Source organism: Hypoxylon trugodes (assembly GCF_022578975.1).
Source record: "Hypoxylon trugodes strain CBS 135444 unplaced genomic scaffold F4822scaffold_7, whole genome shotgun sequence".
Lineage (NCBI taxonomy): Eukaryota > Fungi > Ascomycota > Sordariomycetes > Xylariales > Hypoxylaceae > Hypoxylon > Hypoxylon trugodes.
In genome coordinates, this window is record NW_026250022.1 from 2701369 (window position 1) to 2714453 (window position 13085).

The 13085-nt window shown below is 46.5% G+C and overlaps 6 protein-coding genes across 6 annotated transcripts; 4 read left to right on the forward strand and 2 right to left on the reverse strand.

Annotated features, from left to right (window-relative positions):
* The first annotated feature begins 162 nt into the window (after window positions 1-162).
* F4822DRAFT_411530 (uncharacterized protein) lies at window positions 163-1912 on the forward strand. The gene has a single exon (XM_051458869.1). It carries the CDS (start codon window positions 432-434, stop codon window positions 1734-1736), a length of 1305 nt encoding a protein of 434 aa, XP_051312680.1. The 5' UTR covers window positions 163-431; the 3' UTR covers window positions 1737-1912.
* Window positions 1913-2256: 344 nt separating this feature from the next.
* F4822DRAFT_411532 (glutathione S-transferase protein-like protein) lies at window positions 2257-3650 on the forward strand. Its single transcript, XM_051458870.1, has 4 exons — window positions 2257-2379; window positions 2511-2733; window positions 2820-3121; window positions 3195-3650. The coding sequence occupies exons 1-4, from the start codon at window positions 2353-2355 to the stop codon at window positions 3402-3404; spliced, it is 762 nt and encodes a 253-aa protein (XP_051312681.1). The 5' UTR covers window positions 2257-2352; the 3' UTR covers window positions 3405-3650.
* Window positions 3651-3917: 267 nt separating this feature from the next.
* Window positions 3918-5006, forward strand: F4822DRAFT_411533 (glutathione S-transferase). The gene is made up of 3 exons (XM_051458871.1): window positions 3918-4243; window positions 4297-4486; window positions 4537-5006. The coding sequence occupies exons 1-3, from the start codon at window positions 4078-4080 to the stop codon at window positions 4934-4936; spliced, it is 756 nt and encodes a 251-aa protein (XP_051312682.1). The 5' UTR covers window positions 3918-4077; the 3' UTR covers window positions 4937-5006.
* A 260-nt stretch (window positions 5007-5266) lies between these two features.
* F4822DRAFT_431776 (RNA ligase, DRB0094 family) lies at window positions 5267-6412 on the reverse strand (the record flags this gene model as incomplete). Its single annotated transcript, XM_051461531.1, has 1 exon — window positions 5267-6412. One exon carries the CDS (start codon window positions 6410-6412, stop codon window positions 5267-5269), a length of 1146 nt encoding a protein of 381 aa, XP_051312683.1.
* A 1274-nt stretch (window positions 6413-7686) lies between these two features.
* On the reverse strand, window positions 7687-9589 carry F4822DRAFT_329173 (uncharacterized protein). The gene is made up of 2 exons (XM_051455618.1): window positions 9445-9589; window positions 7687-9377 (listed from the first exon to the last, which is right to left on the reverse strand). The coding sequence occupies exons 1-2, from the start codon at window positions 9448-9450 to the stop codon at window positions 8163-8165; spliced, it is 1221 nt and encodes a 406-aa protein (XP_051312684.1). The 5' UTR covers window positions 9451-9589; the 3' UTR covers window positions 7687-8162.
* A 525-nt stretch (window positions 9590-10114) lies between these two features.
* Window positions 10115-11334, forward strand: F4822DRAFT_411536 (ribosomal protein 60S). The gene is made up of 3 exons (XM_051458872.1): window positions 10115-10619; window positions 10686-10815; window positions 10877-11334. Exons 1-3 carry the CDS (start codon window positions 10461-10463, stop codon window positions 10921-10923), a joined length of 336 nt encoding a protein of 111 aa, XP_051312685.1. The 5' UTR covers window positions 10115-10460; the 3' UTR covers window positions 10924-11334.
* The last annotated feature ends 1751 nt before the right edge of the window (window positions 11335-13085 follow it).

The window sequence follows — 13085 nt, forward strand, 5'->3', positions numbered from 1 at the left end:
CACATGAAGATTACTTTAATAATAGGCCACTTTTCCAGTCCAAATCCGGACTGCGAAAAGTGTCTGCTTGATTGCTATATGATTGATGAATGCATATAACAATACTGGAATTCTCGTGCCATTGTGAACCTCGCGAAAAGTGGGCAATTTAAATGCATCTTATATGTGTCAGTGTCCCTCGTCCCAACTACCTACCTAGGTAGGTACCTAGGTATTCATTCATAGTATCACTGATAAACCTACCAGCGCGCGGATCTCCCGACTTAGATAAGGTACCCAGGAAGCAAACACCACCAGGTCGTGACAGCGCACCAGGTCTACACACTAACTTACTTTTTTTTCTTTTTCTTCCTAGCAATTTTCCTCTTCATATAACACTCATACAAGCCTAGCAAGAGGGGAAAAAGGCCAAAACAACATAAGCATACAACATGTGTTCATCACCCTCCAAGTCAAGAGCCCATACGCCGGGCACCATTGCGACACTGGCGAGCTTGCCCTTCGAGATAATTACTCTTATCGCGTCCAATGGAATATTTTCGCGACAAGATTGGAAAGTGTTGCGCCTCATTTGCTGCTCCTGGGAACAACCCGTAGCAACTCTCCTTTTTCAGCGCATCGGTATTTCCCGTCTTGTAAAGGACCGGATTGCCTTTGAACAAATCGCCGCGCATCCACACCTTGCCAAACATGTAAAATGGATCGTCTGGTATGAGCCTCGCCTAGAGGATTGGAAATCCAAACCCACAACATTTGATAATTATCAATTTCTGTCGGATGCCATGCGTGATCTGGATCTATTCTGGCTGTCGACGGAAGAGGTGGTTGATACTCGGCAGCAGGAGGATCGTAAAAATATCATCGTCACCTTTCTAAATCAATTTTCCGTAGCACTGGATCGAATGCCCAAACTAAACACCCTCGTTTCATGCGCCTTACCAAAAGACAGAATATTCCCTCATAAAGGATCCGCTTACAAAGGATATGATTATCCTCAATATATCGGTGACCCTTCCATTTATACAGGAGTCACGGGCAATACTACCGACTTCTTTACATCCACTTTGTTTATATGGATGAATCGAACAACGCCCGAAACCTATCTTCTAAGCCAACTGAACGAGAGACTTTGGAAAAACCTCCCGCCTAAACTCGATCCTCAATACACTTTCAGTACGCTCACATCTATCGAGTTATACATCGACCCGATTGCTGCAGGGTATCTCTCGGTACTTATACCATGTCTATCCGCAGCAAAAGAGTTGAGGAAATTATCATTACATATCTGGACATGCAGTGAAGACATGGAATTGGTCGCGATACAAATTTTTCAGCGGTGCTATTGGCCTAAGTTGACGTCCCTTTCGCTCAGCGGTCTTAGGTTATGGAAAACTCCTCAAATCGCCCTTTTTCTCAGAGAACACAGGCACCACTTGCGACGCCTCATATTTGACGGGATTATCATCAGGACCCCATATTTGATCATGCTGAGAGACTACTCAAACCTTCAACTGGATTATATTGCGCTCATCCATATCTGGCCCCTTGAAACTGCGGTGTCTAGGGAAAACGTCCTTGCTTTCCTCGATAGGACAACTGCTGAAATCGTCGACGAGAACGGTGATGTGAAACCCTATGCTGAGGAAATACATACGGAAAAATTCGTCCGTCCTTCTCGGGCCCGTCCTACCGCGGCTACGATTTACGACTATCGCGATTGGCATTTGATTGACTAGAGATTTACTCGAATGAGTGAAGACTCTAGGATGCAGGGGGGAAACAGTGGTTATTGACTTCGGATGGCGATAATGCGATGTTTTTTCCAATTGCGTGGTTGGAACATTCGGTTGGGGGTTGACAAGGTGGTGTCGATGGTGGGAGGGTGGGCTTTATAGGCGGTATTTTCTCAGCCCTTTTCAGGGGGTAAACCCACTACCCCGCGTCAACCAGGGTGCCCTGGAACGGAACATTCAGGCCTTACCCAGGTACCTGGTGAAGAGACCATAGGTACATATAGGTCAATAATTTAGCTAGATGTTATTATGGCAAGACACAACTACCGGCGGTGAAATTATTGAATAAACCTACGTGAAGATTTCAATTATTTAGCGAAACTATGATTTAAGCATGACCCTTCTCTCTTAAATGCAAGGGGGGAAGGAAAGTACCTGTGGATAGGTTCGGTGCCTCCCAACGGCATATAAGGCGGATGCCACGGATCCCCTCAGCCCGAAGTCCCCTTGTCTCACCCCTCTCTGTTTGTCGCTTACATTTCCATCCACCCAACACATACGCCTAATTATACACACTAGATTCTTCATCATTCTACGACTGAATTGGCCCATCGTGAACATGTCCACACCTTATGAGCTCATATACGTATGTACCCAAAATACGAAATTTCTATACCCCTTTTTTAATAACATTTAGACTGGGTTACCCAGAGGTGGTAGACCCGGAACCACACTACGCCCCCCGAAAGTAACATTGGCTAATTCTCATCACCTCAGTGGAAAGGAGCACCGGCTCGTGGAGAACACATCCGACTTTGCTTCGAAGAAACTGGAACACCTTATTCCGATACGGCCAGGCTTGAGAATTGCAATGAGATTGTTCCTCAGTATATAAAAGCCGATTATCTCGGGGATAAGAGCACCCCTCCTTATTACGCGCCCCCTTTGTTCAAGCATGGCGATTTGATGATTTCGCAGACGAGTAATATTCTTATGTATGGTGAGTAAATTTGAGAAAATTCTAGTCAATTGAGTGGTTACAGCTTATTTCCGGGTTTCTTACTTGTCTAATTTGTAATATTATAGTGGCACCTAAGATCGGACTTGCTCCGAAGACAGGCGACGATATTTATAAGTTGAATGCACTCGCCCTTACTGCGCTCGATGGGTTGAGTAATGAAGTGCATGATTGCCATCATCCTATAGCCCATGATCTGTACTACGAAGATCAAGTCGAGGAGAGTATTCGGCGCAGTAAGGACTGGGTTAAGTCGAGGTTGCCTAAGCATCTTGGGTTCTGGCAGAGGGTTATTCAGGGCGAATCTAGTGGGGAAGGCCCTTGGGTGTATGGGGGGAATTTGACTTACGTTGATTTGGTTCTATTCCAGGTAATTACTCCCCTTTGATATTGTCGCGATCTTTATTTTATTAGTGGGGTGTAACAATATCTAACGCATCCAGTGTATCGATGGTGTCTTATACGCCTTCCCAAGGGCTATGAAGGCAGCTAAAGAGTCAGGGAAGTATAATCGGGTCTTTGAGCTGTATGGTGCTGTCAAGGCTCGCCCGAGGATTGCTGGGTATCTCGCTAGTGAGAGGAGACAGGAGTATACTATTGGCATCTACCGTTACTACAAGGAGTTGGATGTGGTCGCGGAAGACTCGTCCTAAGATGAGGGACAGTCATGAGATATTTAGATAAAGAGGGAGAGAAGAATAGGTGATGTGAAAATCCAGGCCTGCCTAGTTAAGCTACCTAGGTGCCAATATTTAGTGGCACTTCCACGGTAATCTAGGTGTCTACACAGTTAGGTGTAAGACGGGTTTAGGCTTCGAAGGGCCCTGTAACTCATCGCCAACAAGTGAACCTAGGTACATACTATAGCCCCTATCCTACGGGTATAAGCACTACAGGCTCCTAGAATATTGAGGTCTGATTGGTTGAAACACTGTGCGACATTCCGTAAACAGTATATATTTGGCTTCGGCTAAACTCCGATTGGCTATTTCAAGGTAAGAAGATGATACATCCTTCTCAACACAAAGAAAATTGGTAGACGGAGATAATAGATGTATTTTGGAGCTGATTTAGTGCTTGCTAGGAGGTTTGAATCCGGAAGTCCCGCCAACAATGTCTTATTGGTCGATGTCTTCCCCCTCCCGATCCTCAACCAACACCAATACCCTGGCCAGCTACTAGGGCGTTGGATGGGATTGTCGGGAAGCAAGGGCCGATGGTTAAAACATTCTTACTGCGCCATGTATTCGTTATAGTATTTTCTACTTCCTTTTTTGACAGAATCTGTATACAGGAACCTGCTCAATAAGACCCTCCATCTGAACGATGACGGAGCCTATTTGTGTATGGCTAACGCCGACAATTCCTAATCCATGGAAGGTAGTTCTTATTCTCAATGAACTGAAAGTGCCTTATGAGATTAGGTCATTCCGTTTTGACGACATCAAGAGGAAGCCGTTCATTGACCTCAACCCTAATGCTTCTGTCCCTGGTAGGCCTTGATACTCAGTTGATGTTCTTACGCGAACTGACTAATAATACAAGCTATCGAGGATCCAAACACCGGGGTTGCACTATGGGAGTCAGGCGCTATCATCACATATATCATCGATCAGTACGATAAGGATTTGACCCTGACTTATTCAAATGACCGGCTCCAAGATAAGCACGCTTTAAACCAGTGGCTTCATTTTCAGATGAGTCTACAGGGCCCTTTTTTCCACCAGGCCGGATGGTATGCTCCCCTTAACCCACTTCAGCGCATCTGGAACCTAATATACCCAGGTTCAACTACCTACACCCAGAGAAAATCCCCTCAGTTCAAGACCGCTTCAACAGCGAATGCAAGCGGCAACTCAGCGTCCTCGACGGTGTTCTCGAGGGAAGAGACTGGCTCGTAGGCGAGAAAATGACATACGCGGACCTATCTTTCGTGCCTTGGAATGATATCCTGCACCAGTGCACCCCCATGGCGCTAGAGGATCGGTTCAAGGAGTTTCCGAATGTTAAGGCTTGGCATGAGAGGATGACGGCAAGAGAATCTTGGAAGGCAATTGCGGAGGCGAGGAAAAGGGCTATGGAGGAGCAAGATTTGGCTTGGACGGGTATGCCGCGCGGTATGCCGACGTACAAGGAGTATTTGGATAAGATTGGGAAGGGGGAGGATACTAGGGCTAAAGATTAGGGGCGTCAATGTTGATACTCATCAAAAGGTAGTTAGCTTCATATTAGACATCACGGTTTTAATGTGAAAAGAGGGAATACAATGGCAATATGTAGTGTTCGGTGGTATCTATTTGCTCCTGGTCTATATATTCCTCGACTTTATCTATCCTCCTATCTTGGAAGATTTAACCCTAACGCCAGAGCACCGTACGCCGCACCCATCCCGTGTTCAACCAAACGGATCCCAGTAATCAATTCCTCCTGGGCGCCGAAGAGGATATATCCTTATATAATATCGCAAAACAATCCCAGTAACCTCTTTAACCCCGAACCTAGCACAGACTAGTATCTACTCGCCGTGAGTAAGCAAGTAGTTATTAGCGATGACCTTAAACGAGCGGCTATCCTCGAGGTTCTTATATACCAACCCCTCTCTCTTCAGCCCATTATTATCCGTTCCCTCGGCTCGCTTAAGAAGATCGCTTTGGTTCTTTGCGATCTCATGAATTCGCACTTTTCCAAGGATAGGTACGTGTTTAAGTCCGAGTTGTTGTGCCCGTGCCACCGTCACGTCTGGGTGGATATATTTCTGGTTGTCGATGTTGAACATAGAGTATACGTAAAACTCGTATTCCCCTTCCTTGAATTGGTGTCGGTTTTTGTTGATCTTCCAGCCGACGAGTTCGCCTTGAATAGCTATATTTAGACCCACGTTTTCGAGTTTTTGTGGGAGTTTGTACTTTAACGCGATCTTCCAGAATTCGCTGCCGCCGAATTCGTTTAAGTCCAAGTTCTTAGTGCATACGCCGACCCGGCCGTGTTCTAGTTCCGCTTTGGTATTTGCGGGTAGAACAGGGAGGGACTTATAAAACTGTGAGTTGTTCCTCACGTAGTATACCGACATCGAAGATCCGTCCATCTTGACGGACTCTTGGAAGACCGCATTAGCGTACTTATCCGTGAAGAGGGTCTTCACGTTTTGTACGCGCTCGAGGTCCGTCTTAGGAAAAAACGCTGGGAGCGACCCCAAGGATTGACCCGTTAGACCTTGAGGCAACTCCCACTTCTTAACTCCGAGCGTCTCTGCGAAGCACATATTCATCCAAGCCATATTGCCGTCGTGGGCACCTAGCTTGAATACCAACTCCGAATAAATGCTCTCAAACTCGGGAAACGCGTTGACTTTAAGAATTACGCCTTGTGATATTTCCCGGCTGTGGTTGACCATCATCGACCTCACGTGGATGCCTTTCGATCCTTGCCAATTTACAACGACGTTATGGAGAGGATTATGCTCTCGCCCATATCGGCTGTCGACTTCGGGGGACGGGAGAAATGAGTCGATCTCGAAGAAAAGAACGGTTTCGCCGACCCTAAACTCTTCGCTCTTCACTGCGCAGGTCCAGCCGTCGACTTCCGCAATTTGGAAGCGAGGTGAACCAGGGATTGGCCGGAGGTTGGCGATATCGCGAACGGTCACTAATTTGCGTGCCATTCTGAGTGGATGATATTCTTTTAGGGTGAATATCTCGAAATGAAGTTTGTGGTATATATATAAGAATCTTTAGTGATTCGGGAATTTAATTCGTAATTGTCTATTTATTGAGAACAATGTTAGCAAATTCGGACTCGTGTCCACGGATATGTCTACGTAGACTGAGCAATACACGTCGGATACAGATCCGATTATATGTATCGTGGTGTAGATATGCATGTGTTGAGATTAGTGTACTTACCAAGGACGATGCAGTTGACCGAGAGTCGGTTAATTTTTGTGACGTTAGGAATGATTAGAAAGGTAGGAGTGGAAGTGAATGACAGCCGCGAATTTATATAGCGGGATGGCATGTTCGTTAAGGGCTAGAGTAGTAGAAGGCTGTGCGTAATTGTCGAGTCAATTATTGTTTGGTAAAAAAAAGGGGTAAACGAAATATTAGTAGTGAATCAAGCCACTCCATGATCACGCGGCCTGATAACAAAGTTCAATTATAGAATTAAAAGGCTATTGTTGTCCATGCTAACAATCAAAATGTACTATAAAATTTGTTTGTTTACTGAAAATAGGTAAGTGCTGACGGAAGTACTGGATAAGGTTATGCATTGAGAGGCGGGATGAGGAAGAATACCTAGGGAAGGTAATATACCTAGTAAAGTACCTAGACAGAGTTACCAATAATATTTTAGCATTGTTTGAACTTTACTGTACGTGTTTGTGTCGAATAGAAGAGCATAGGTCAAATGACTTTATATACGCCGTGTGAGATTCAGGGGTAATGCCATCTTAGGGGCTGTGGTTACCTCGCAACCACTATCGTAAAGGATGAGCTAAATCACCCAATGGATATTTGTATAGTACCTATCAGGAAGAGAACTCTACAGCGAGTTGCTATGGAAATAGACGATGTTTAGATAATATACCAATAGTACTATGAAGTTTGAACTATTATGGCGCCAGCGGCTCGCGGGCGAAAGCCACTACATAAGTTTAAGCTATTCTGTGGGATAATCGTGAAATTGAACTTAGAATCGGAAATAGGAAGGAAATTAACTGTCTAAATGAACGACACTAGATAGAAAGTTTGGGATTCGTCTGTTTGTAGAGTGAGTCTGTCAGGATCTGGGAGGCAGCTGACGGTAGAAGACAAACATATTGGGAACAAGGTTGTTTCCGCGTTCATTACCATCTAGCATGACTTGCTAATATAATGTGGCGTGATTTTAACTATGTGTGTAGACAAGACTGTTAAGTCACTGGTAGTTTGATGGCGACTCAGCTACTGCCATATTTCTTCTGTACGTTGGATGATACAATTCGCTAAGATCACAGGTTTGAACCAAAGGAGCTAGAGTACAGACAGTAGTAATGTGAACTACCTACTAATTATAACCTATGGAATGTACAATATCGAATTTCTCGTAAAGACATTTGAAGGCTGCATTATGCTGGCATTAATAAAAAAAAAAAAGAACCCATTGCATTCGCCCTTTTGACGGCCCTAACTCGGGCATGCATGATGAAGAACGCCATTGCTTCCCATGGTTTGCCGATGGGGGTGCTGAAATTCAGGAAAAAAAAAAACGCCCTCTCCCTATGCAATTTCCATCTACGTGAACCATGTCATTAAGGCAAACACGAACGGGATGGACAGCGAAAAATTGCTACCATCAAAGAAGAAAAAAATCTGCGCCGGATATCCCAATCCGTTTGTAGATAGAATAGTCCTGGAAATCACCAGAGAAACTTCCTAACGGCCGGAGCCGAGTCTTCGCTTTCGCTCCTCCTTCTCTCTCTTGAGCTTCTCCTCCAACGCCTGCTCTCGTTTATCTTCTTCACGTGCTAGTAACTCCGCTCTTCGTTCCTCCACATCGATATCTGATAGACCTGCTTCCATATCACTGGATCCATCAGAATCGTATTCATAACGGGGTCCGGCTTCATCATCGTCGTCATAATCGATGAAATCGTCCATCTCATCATCGTATTCATCTTCAAAGCGATCCCGGCGGCTTTGTTTCGGAGGCGCCAGAAGCCCACCAGACCCATGACCCTTCCTGGATGCGGATGACTTACCGGAGGCTGCACCGGGTCGAGGGCGGGCAGTTCCGGTGTATCCTGTGGTAGCCGTTGCAGATTTCTTGATTTTCTTTTCAGGAGCATCACCCCCTGATGAACCAGGTCTAGGCTTACCACTTCCTTTGGCAGCATTCGAAGCGCCGTTCTGACTTGTGCCACGACCCGCTGGTCCGGGTCTTGCACCTCCACGAGCAGAAGCGACAGACGGTCTGCTGTTTCCAACGTAAGACTTGCCATCCTTGCCCTTCGCTATACTGGATTTCCGATCTCCCTTTGTAGGGATTTCCTTCTTTCCTTTCTCGATAGACTTATGCTGGATAGATCCAACTTTAGCATTTAATGCTTGAGCTCTCTTGGCTCGCTCCATAATCTCCTGAAAGGATCCCTTCTTGGGCGCCTTGGATGGATCTGATGCAGTCGGGGTTGTAGGCGATGACTTCGCAGGAGCTACTCTAGAAGCGGCTGCTAGAGCTCCTGCACTGAGTTTTGGCCGGGTATTAGAATTCTCGGATGATGGCTTGGGTTGAGGGACGGTGGATGCCGGCCTGCCATTTGAAGCTGAAGCTGTAGTTGTCCGTTGTCCGTTTGGTATGGGAGGTACATATCGGCCATTCGTCGCGGGCGAATTTGTACGATGTGGCAGAGATGCAGGCTTGATGGATGTGAAGGTTGTGGTTTTCGGTCGATCAGCGTTATCGCCCCTTATATCGCGGGTCGGTTTAGTTGTGGATGGTCCATCTTGTTGCTGCGATTTGAGACTCTTGACGGATGTCGCAGAATTTGCATCATCTTCTGCCTTGCGCTTACGACTGGATGATGTTGGTGTCTTGGACTGTGGTACGGGAGATGGATCCCCGCCAGAAATCTCCGCGAGGAGATCGCCGATCTGTTTGCGCGAAGGCGTTAGAACCGAGGTTATCACAACGAAAGAAGAGTTGAAAGAGGACACATACCGGCATTATGGCGAGATTTTCTGGACTCTAAGAAACAGGAGAGCCTGTAGAATTCGATTTGGTTGCCGTCAGGAGCATATATAGTGCCCGAGGCGTCATAAAGTAGTGGGCTGTGTCATGTGCGATGACTCTATTTTGTCCGTGAATGAATTGCGACGTTGGAATGATTAGCGTGAAGATGGGGTATATCGGCCGAGTAAAGCGATCGTAAATCGAGATTATAAAAATTTCGGAGATGGAACGTATAGAATTAACGAAAGCGGTGGGTGGTCGAGCAACAAAGAATGCGGGTATCTAGAGGATTGTTGGATGCAAATGGGCAAAATGAACAAATGGTGGTGACGATAAGAAGTCTGGACAGAGAAAGAAAGAAAGTCTCGTGCCGTTCCGCTCCTAACAAAAATTGTACCAAATGGCCAAGTACACAGTACATAGTTACTTCCAAATCTTTCCAACCTTCTGGAGCCTGATTGAGTTTTAGCAAACAGCTGGTTGTGGCTGAGCTACGTCATTTCAACACTTTCATTCGCCATTAATTTTTAAGGTAAATTGTTAAAGCCACATTGATAGTGGGGTGGAAGCAAAGTTGTTTTATTGGAGGGTCGGCGATTCTCAAGGGTGACCCTAATCAGGTGATAGGCGAGGACCCACCTTCTCTCTAATCTGCCCACGGTCAATTCTGGACGCACCAAAATTCTACGGAAACTTTTCTGGCCGAAACAGTCACAACTTCTCAACTTTTCAATCTTGTCAACACCCGAACTTCCCACAGAACTCGAAGGCTCAGTCTCCGCCCAAAATCGCGGTTAAATCGATTGATTTCTCGTGTTCTTCTCATCTCTTGTAAGTTAATTTACCTCTAACATTTCCCATTTGCGCCTCGATACTTTTTGCGACGCTGTCAGCTCGAGACTTGTGGGCGCAATTCAACCGAAGTTGTCGCAAATAATACCTACGCAAAAAATCACCAAAGCTAACCAAATACCACCCCTGCGCAGAACAACAAATCTACAAAAATGAAGCACCTCGCAGCTTACCTTCTTCTCGGCCTTGGTGGCAACACCTCGCCTTCCGCTTCCGACGTCAAGGAAGTCCTCGAGTCCGTCGGTATCGAGGCTGACGACGAGCGTCTGGAGAAGCTCCTGTCTGAGCTCGAGGGCAAGGACATCAACGAGGTTCGCTATCCCGCTACTACGATACTACGAGAATGGAACAATTGGACTGACAATATGGTTTTATAGCTGATCTCCGAGGGATCTGGCAAGCTTGCCTCCGTTCCTTCTGGTGGTGCTGGTGGCGGTGCTGCTTCCGGTGGTGCCGCTGCTGGTGGTGCCGCCGCCGCTGAGGAGAAGGCAGAGGAGAAGGAAGAGGGTATGAGCCAATATTATTTCTTTCTGGTTTTGGTGGTTGCAATGCTAACATATTTCTACAGAGAAGGAGGAGTCCGACGAGGACATGGGCTTCGGTCTTTTCGACTAAGCGAATATCGCAAACGGTTATGTCAACGAAGTCAACGGTTTTTAGGGAAGTGGCACAAAAATGGACTGGTGTGGTGGTCTGGCATGGTATTCGGCGGCGTGGAATGGTCTGCGTTTGATCGACTAGGGCATCTAGAAACGGCTAAGGCAAAAATACAGTCCTGCTTCTCTGAATTTTCGTTTTCCGCTTTTTCCTCCCCGAACTGATGTGATAATGTGTCCCTGATTTCTCGAATTTCTAAACTTACTGCGGACTTTGCGATACTCTTATATACATCGCGATACTTGTCCAGGATTGTACATGATCCAGTTGATCATTACGTTACTGTAGGTTCCTTATGGGGATTCAATGCGAAATGAATATTTCGTAGCGTTTGGGCGTAGCTTGCTTATTAAATTCCACATCTATCCCTACGTACCTGAATGCAGCCTGTTGACTTCCCAAGGTTTGTGGAATGCTCAAGTGCTTGGAGGGGCATTGCGGAGTGCATTATCTTGGGCTTATGCATTGTTATCTATACGATTTGCATAAACATGTTGCATAAGGCTGGTGGTATCGATATGAAATCTTAGCGTTTGACTAGCGCATGATGTGATTGGTTACCGGTAGTGAAATGCTACCGTTGCTCCTGGCAACGAGGGTAAAAACGAAAAAAGACGCCAAGCCATTGGAGCCGGGATCTAATAGACCAAATTCCCCAAGAAACATTTCCTTCCTGTCATACCTTCAACGCGCCAATTACTTTTGCATTGCAACGCCCTATTCTTCCAATCTTGCTACTAATCTGCAATTGTTTTGGACAATGACCTGCTTCGACACGTAGAACATCCATTATTTTTTCACCAAACTAAATACCAATTCGACGCGCTGTAGCCCGCTTGCTTGCTTCCTTTGCGTTGTCTCGCTTTATTTCCAAGCTCCATTGCTCCATACGCCCTACTCCATACTCATACATATAATATTTACAATAACAACCAACCAAACATTGATGATAATGTCTACCGCTTCACCCACGCCCTCTGGGTCGAATTCCCAGTCGGCTGCTGTTGCAAGAAAGTCTTCGCTACGTTCGGGTTTAAGGAGAGTTCCAGCTAGACCTCAAGTTAGCCGCGCAGAATCGAATCCAGTCCCATCAACAAATGGTGCCAAATCGCAATTTGCTGGGAACGATAGTTCCGACGACGAGATACCTGTGCCTATGAAGCTCAGTGCTCTTACGAAAGCTCTTCTCAACGATGGGGGAGCTGAGCCCGAACGGGATAATGGTCGCATTAGAACTCGAGCCCAAAGCCATCGACCATCATCGCCGGTCCATGCCGAACAAGAAAAACCCATTAAGCGACGCAGTGTTTTGAACACCTCGATAGCATCAATTGGCGAAGAGAGGAGACATACTCGTGCTAGCAGTGCACAGCTATCTTCCCGACCGACATCACCCGTCAGGAGTCAACCTAGTCGAGAGAGCAGTCCCGTCAGAAAACGAGTGGTTCGGTTGAGTGCTGCTTCGGGTAATTCTGCCGCTTCCCAAGTCAAGCCCATCAAGAGGAGGTCAACATCGCTTGCTACCTCGCAAAACAAAAACCGCCCTTCAAGTCGAGCTGATAGTGTACCGGAGGAGAAGGGTAACAATTCAGAGATCAAGGATAAGGACTTGAATACACCCGCTCAGCAGGGTCGCGTGGTCAGAATTGCCGTCAATTCGTCGGGCAATCGGGGTCGTACCGGATCATCGGCCGTGTCTTCACGACAAAACGATCTTGCTTCATCATTCCATTCTCACGCTGCGCAGTCCGATGAAAATGATGCAGCTGAAGTTCCTCAAACTGCTCCCCGACAGCAGGGAAATTCCAACCCGGGCAGTGCTTCTCGGTTAGGTTCCAATGGAACTAGGAATCGCAGTGAAGAGAATCAAGCAGTGCAGAGCTCAATGCGCGTAAAGAGAGTAGGAAAGGTCCCCGGCAGCTTTCTTAGCGGTCCGGCGCGCCGAGGACGAAGAAGACAAAGTGAAGAGGATGCCGAAAACGAAGGGGAACCACTCCAATCTAGCCAGGATCCCGACAGACCACAAGATCCTAATGACTACGAACCCGCAGATAACCTTGTATCATCTTACTATGTACCTGACCGTCTCGCCTCAGGAAGCCCTGTTAGTGCTAAGAGCT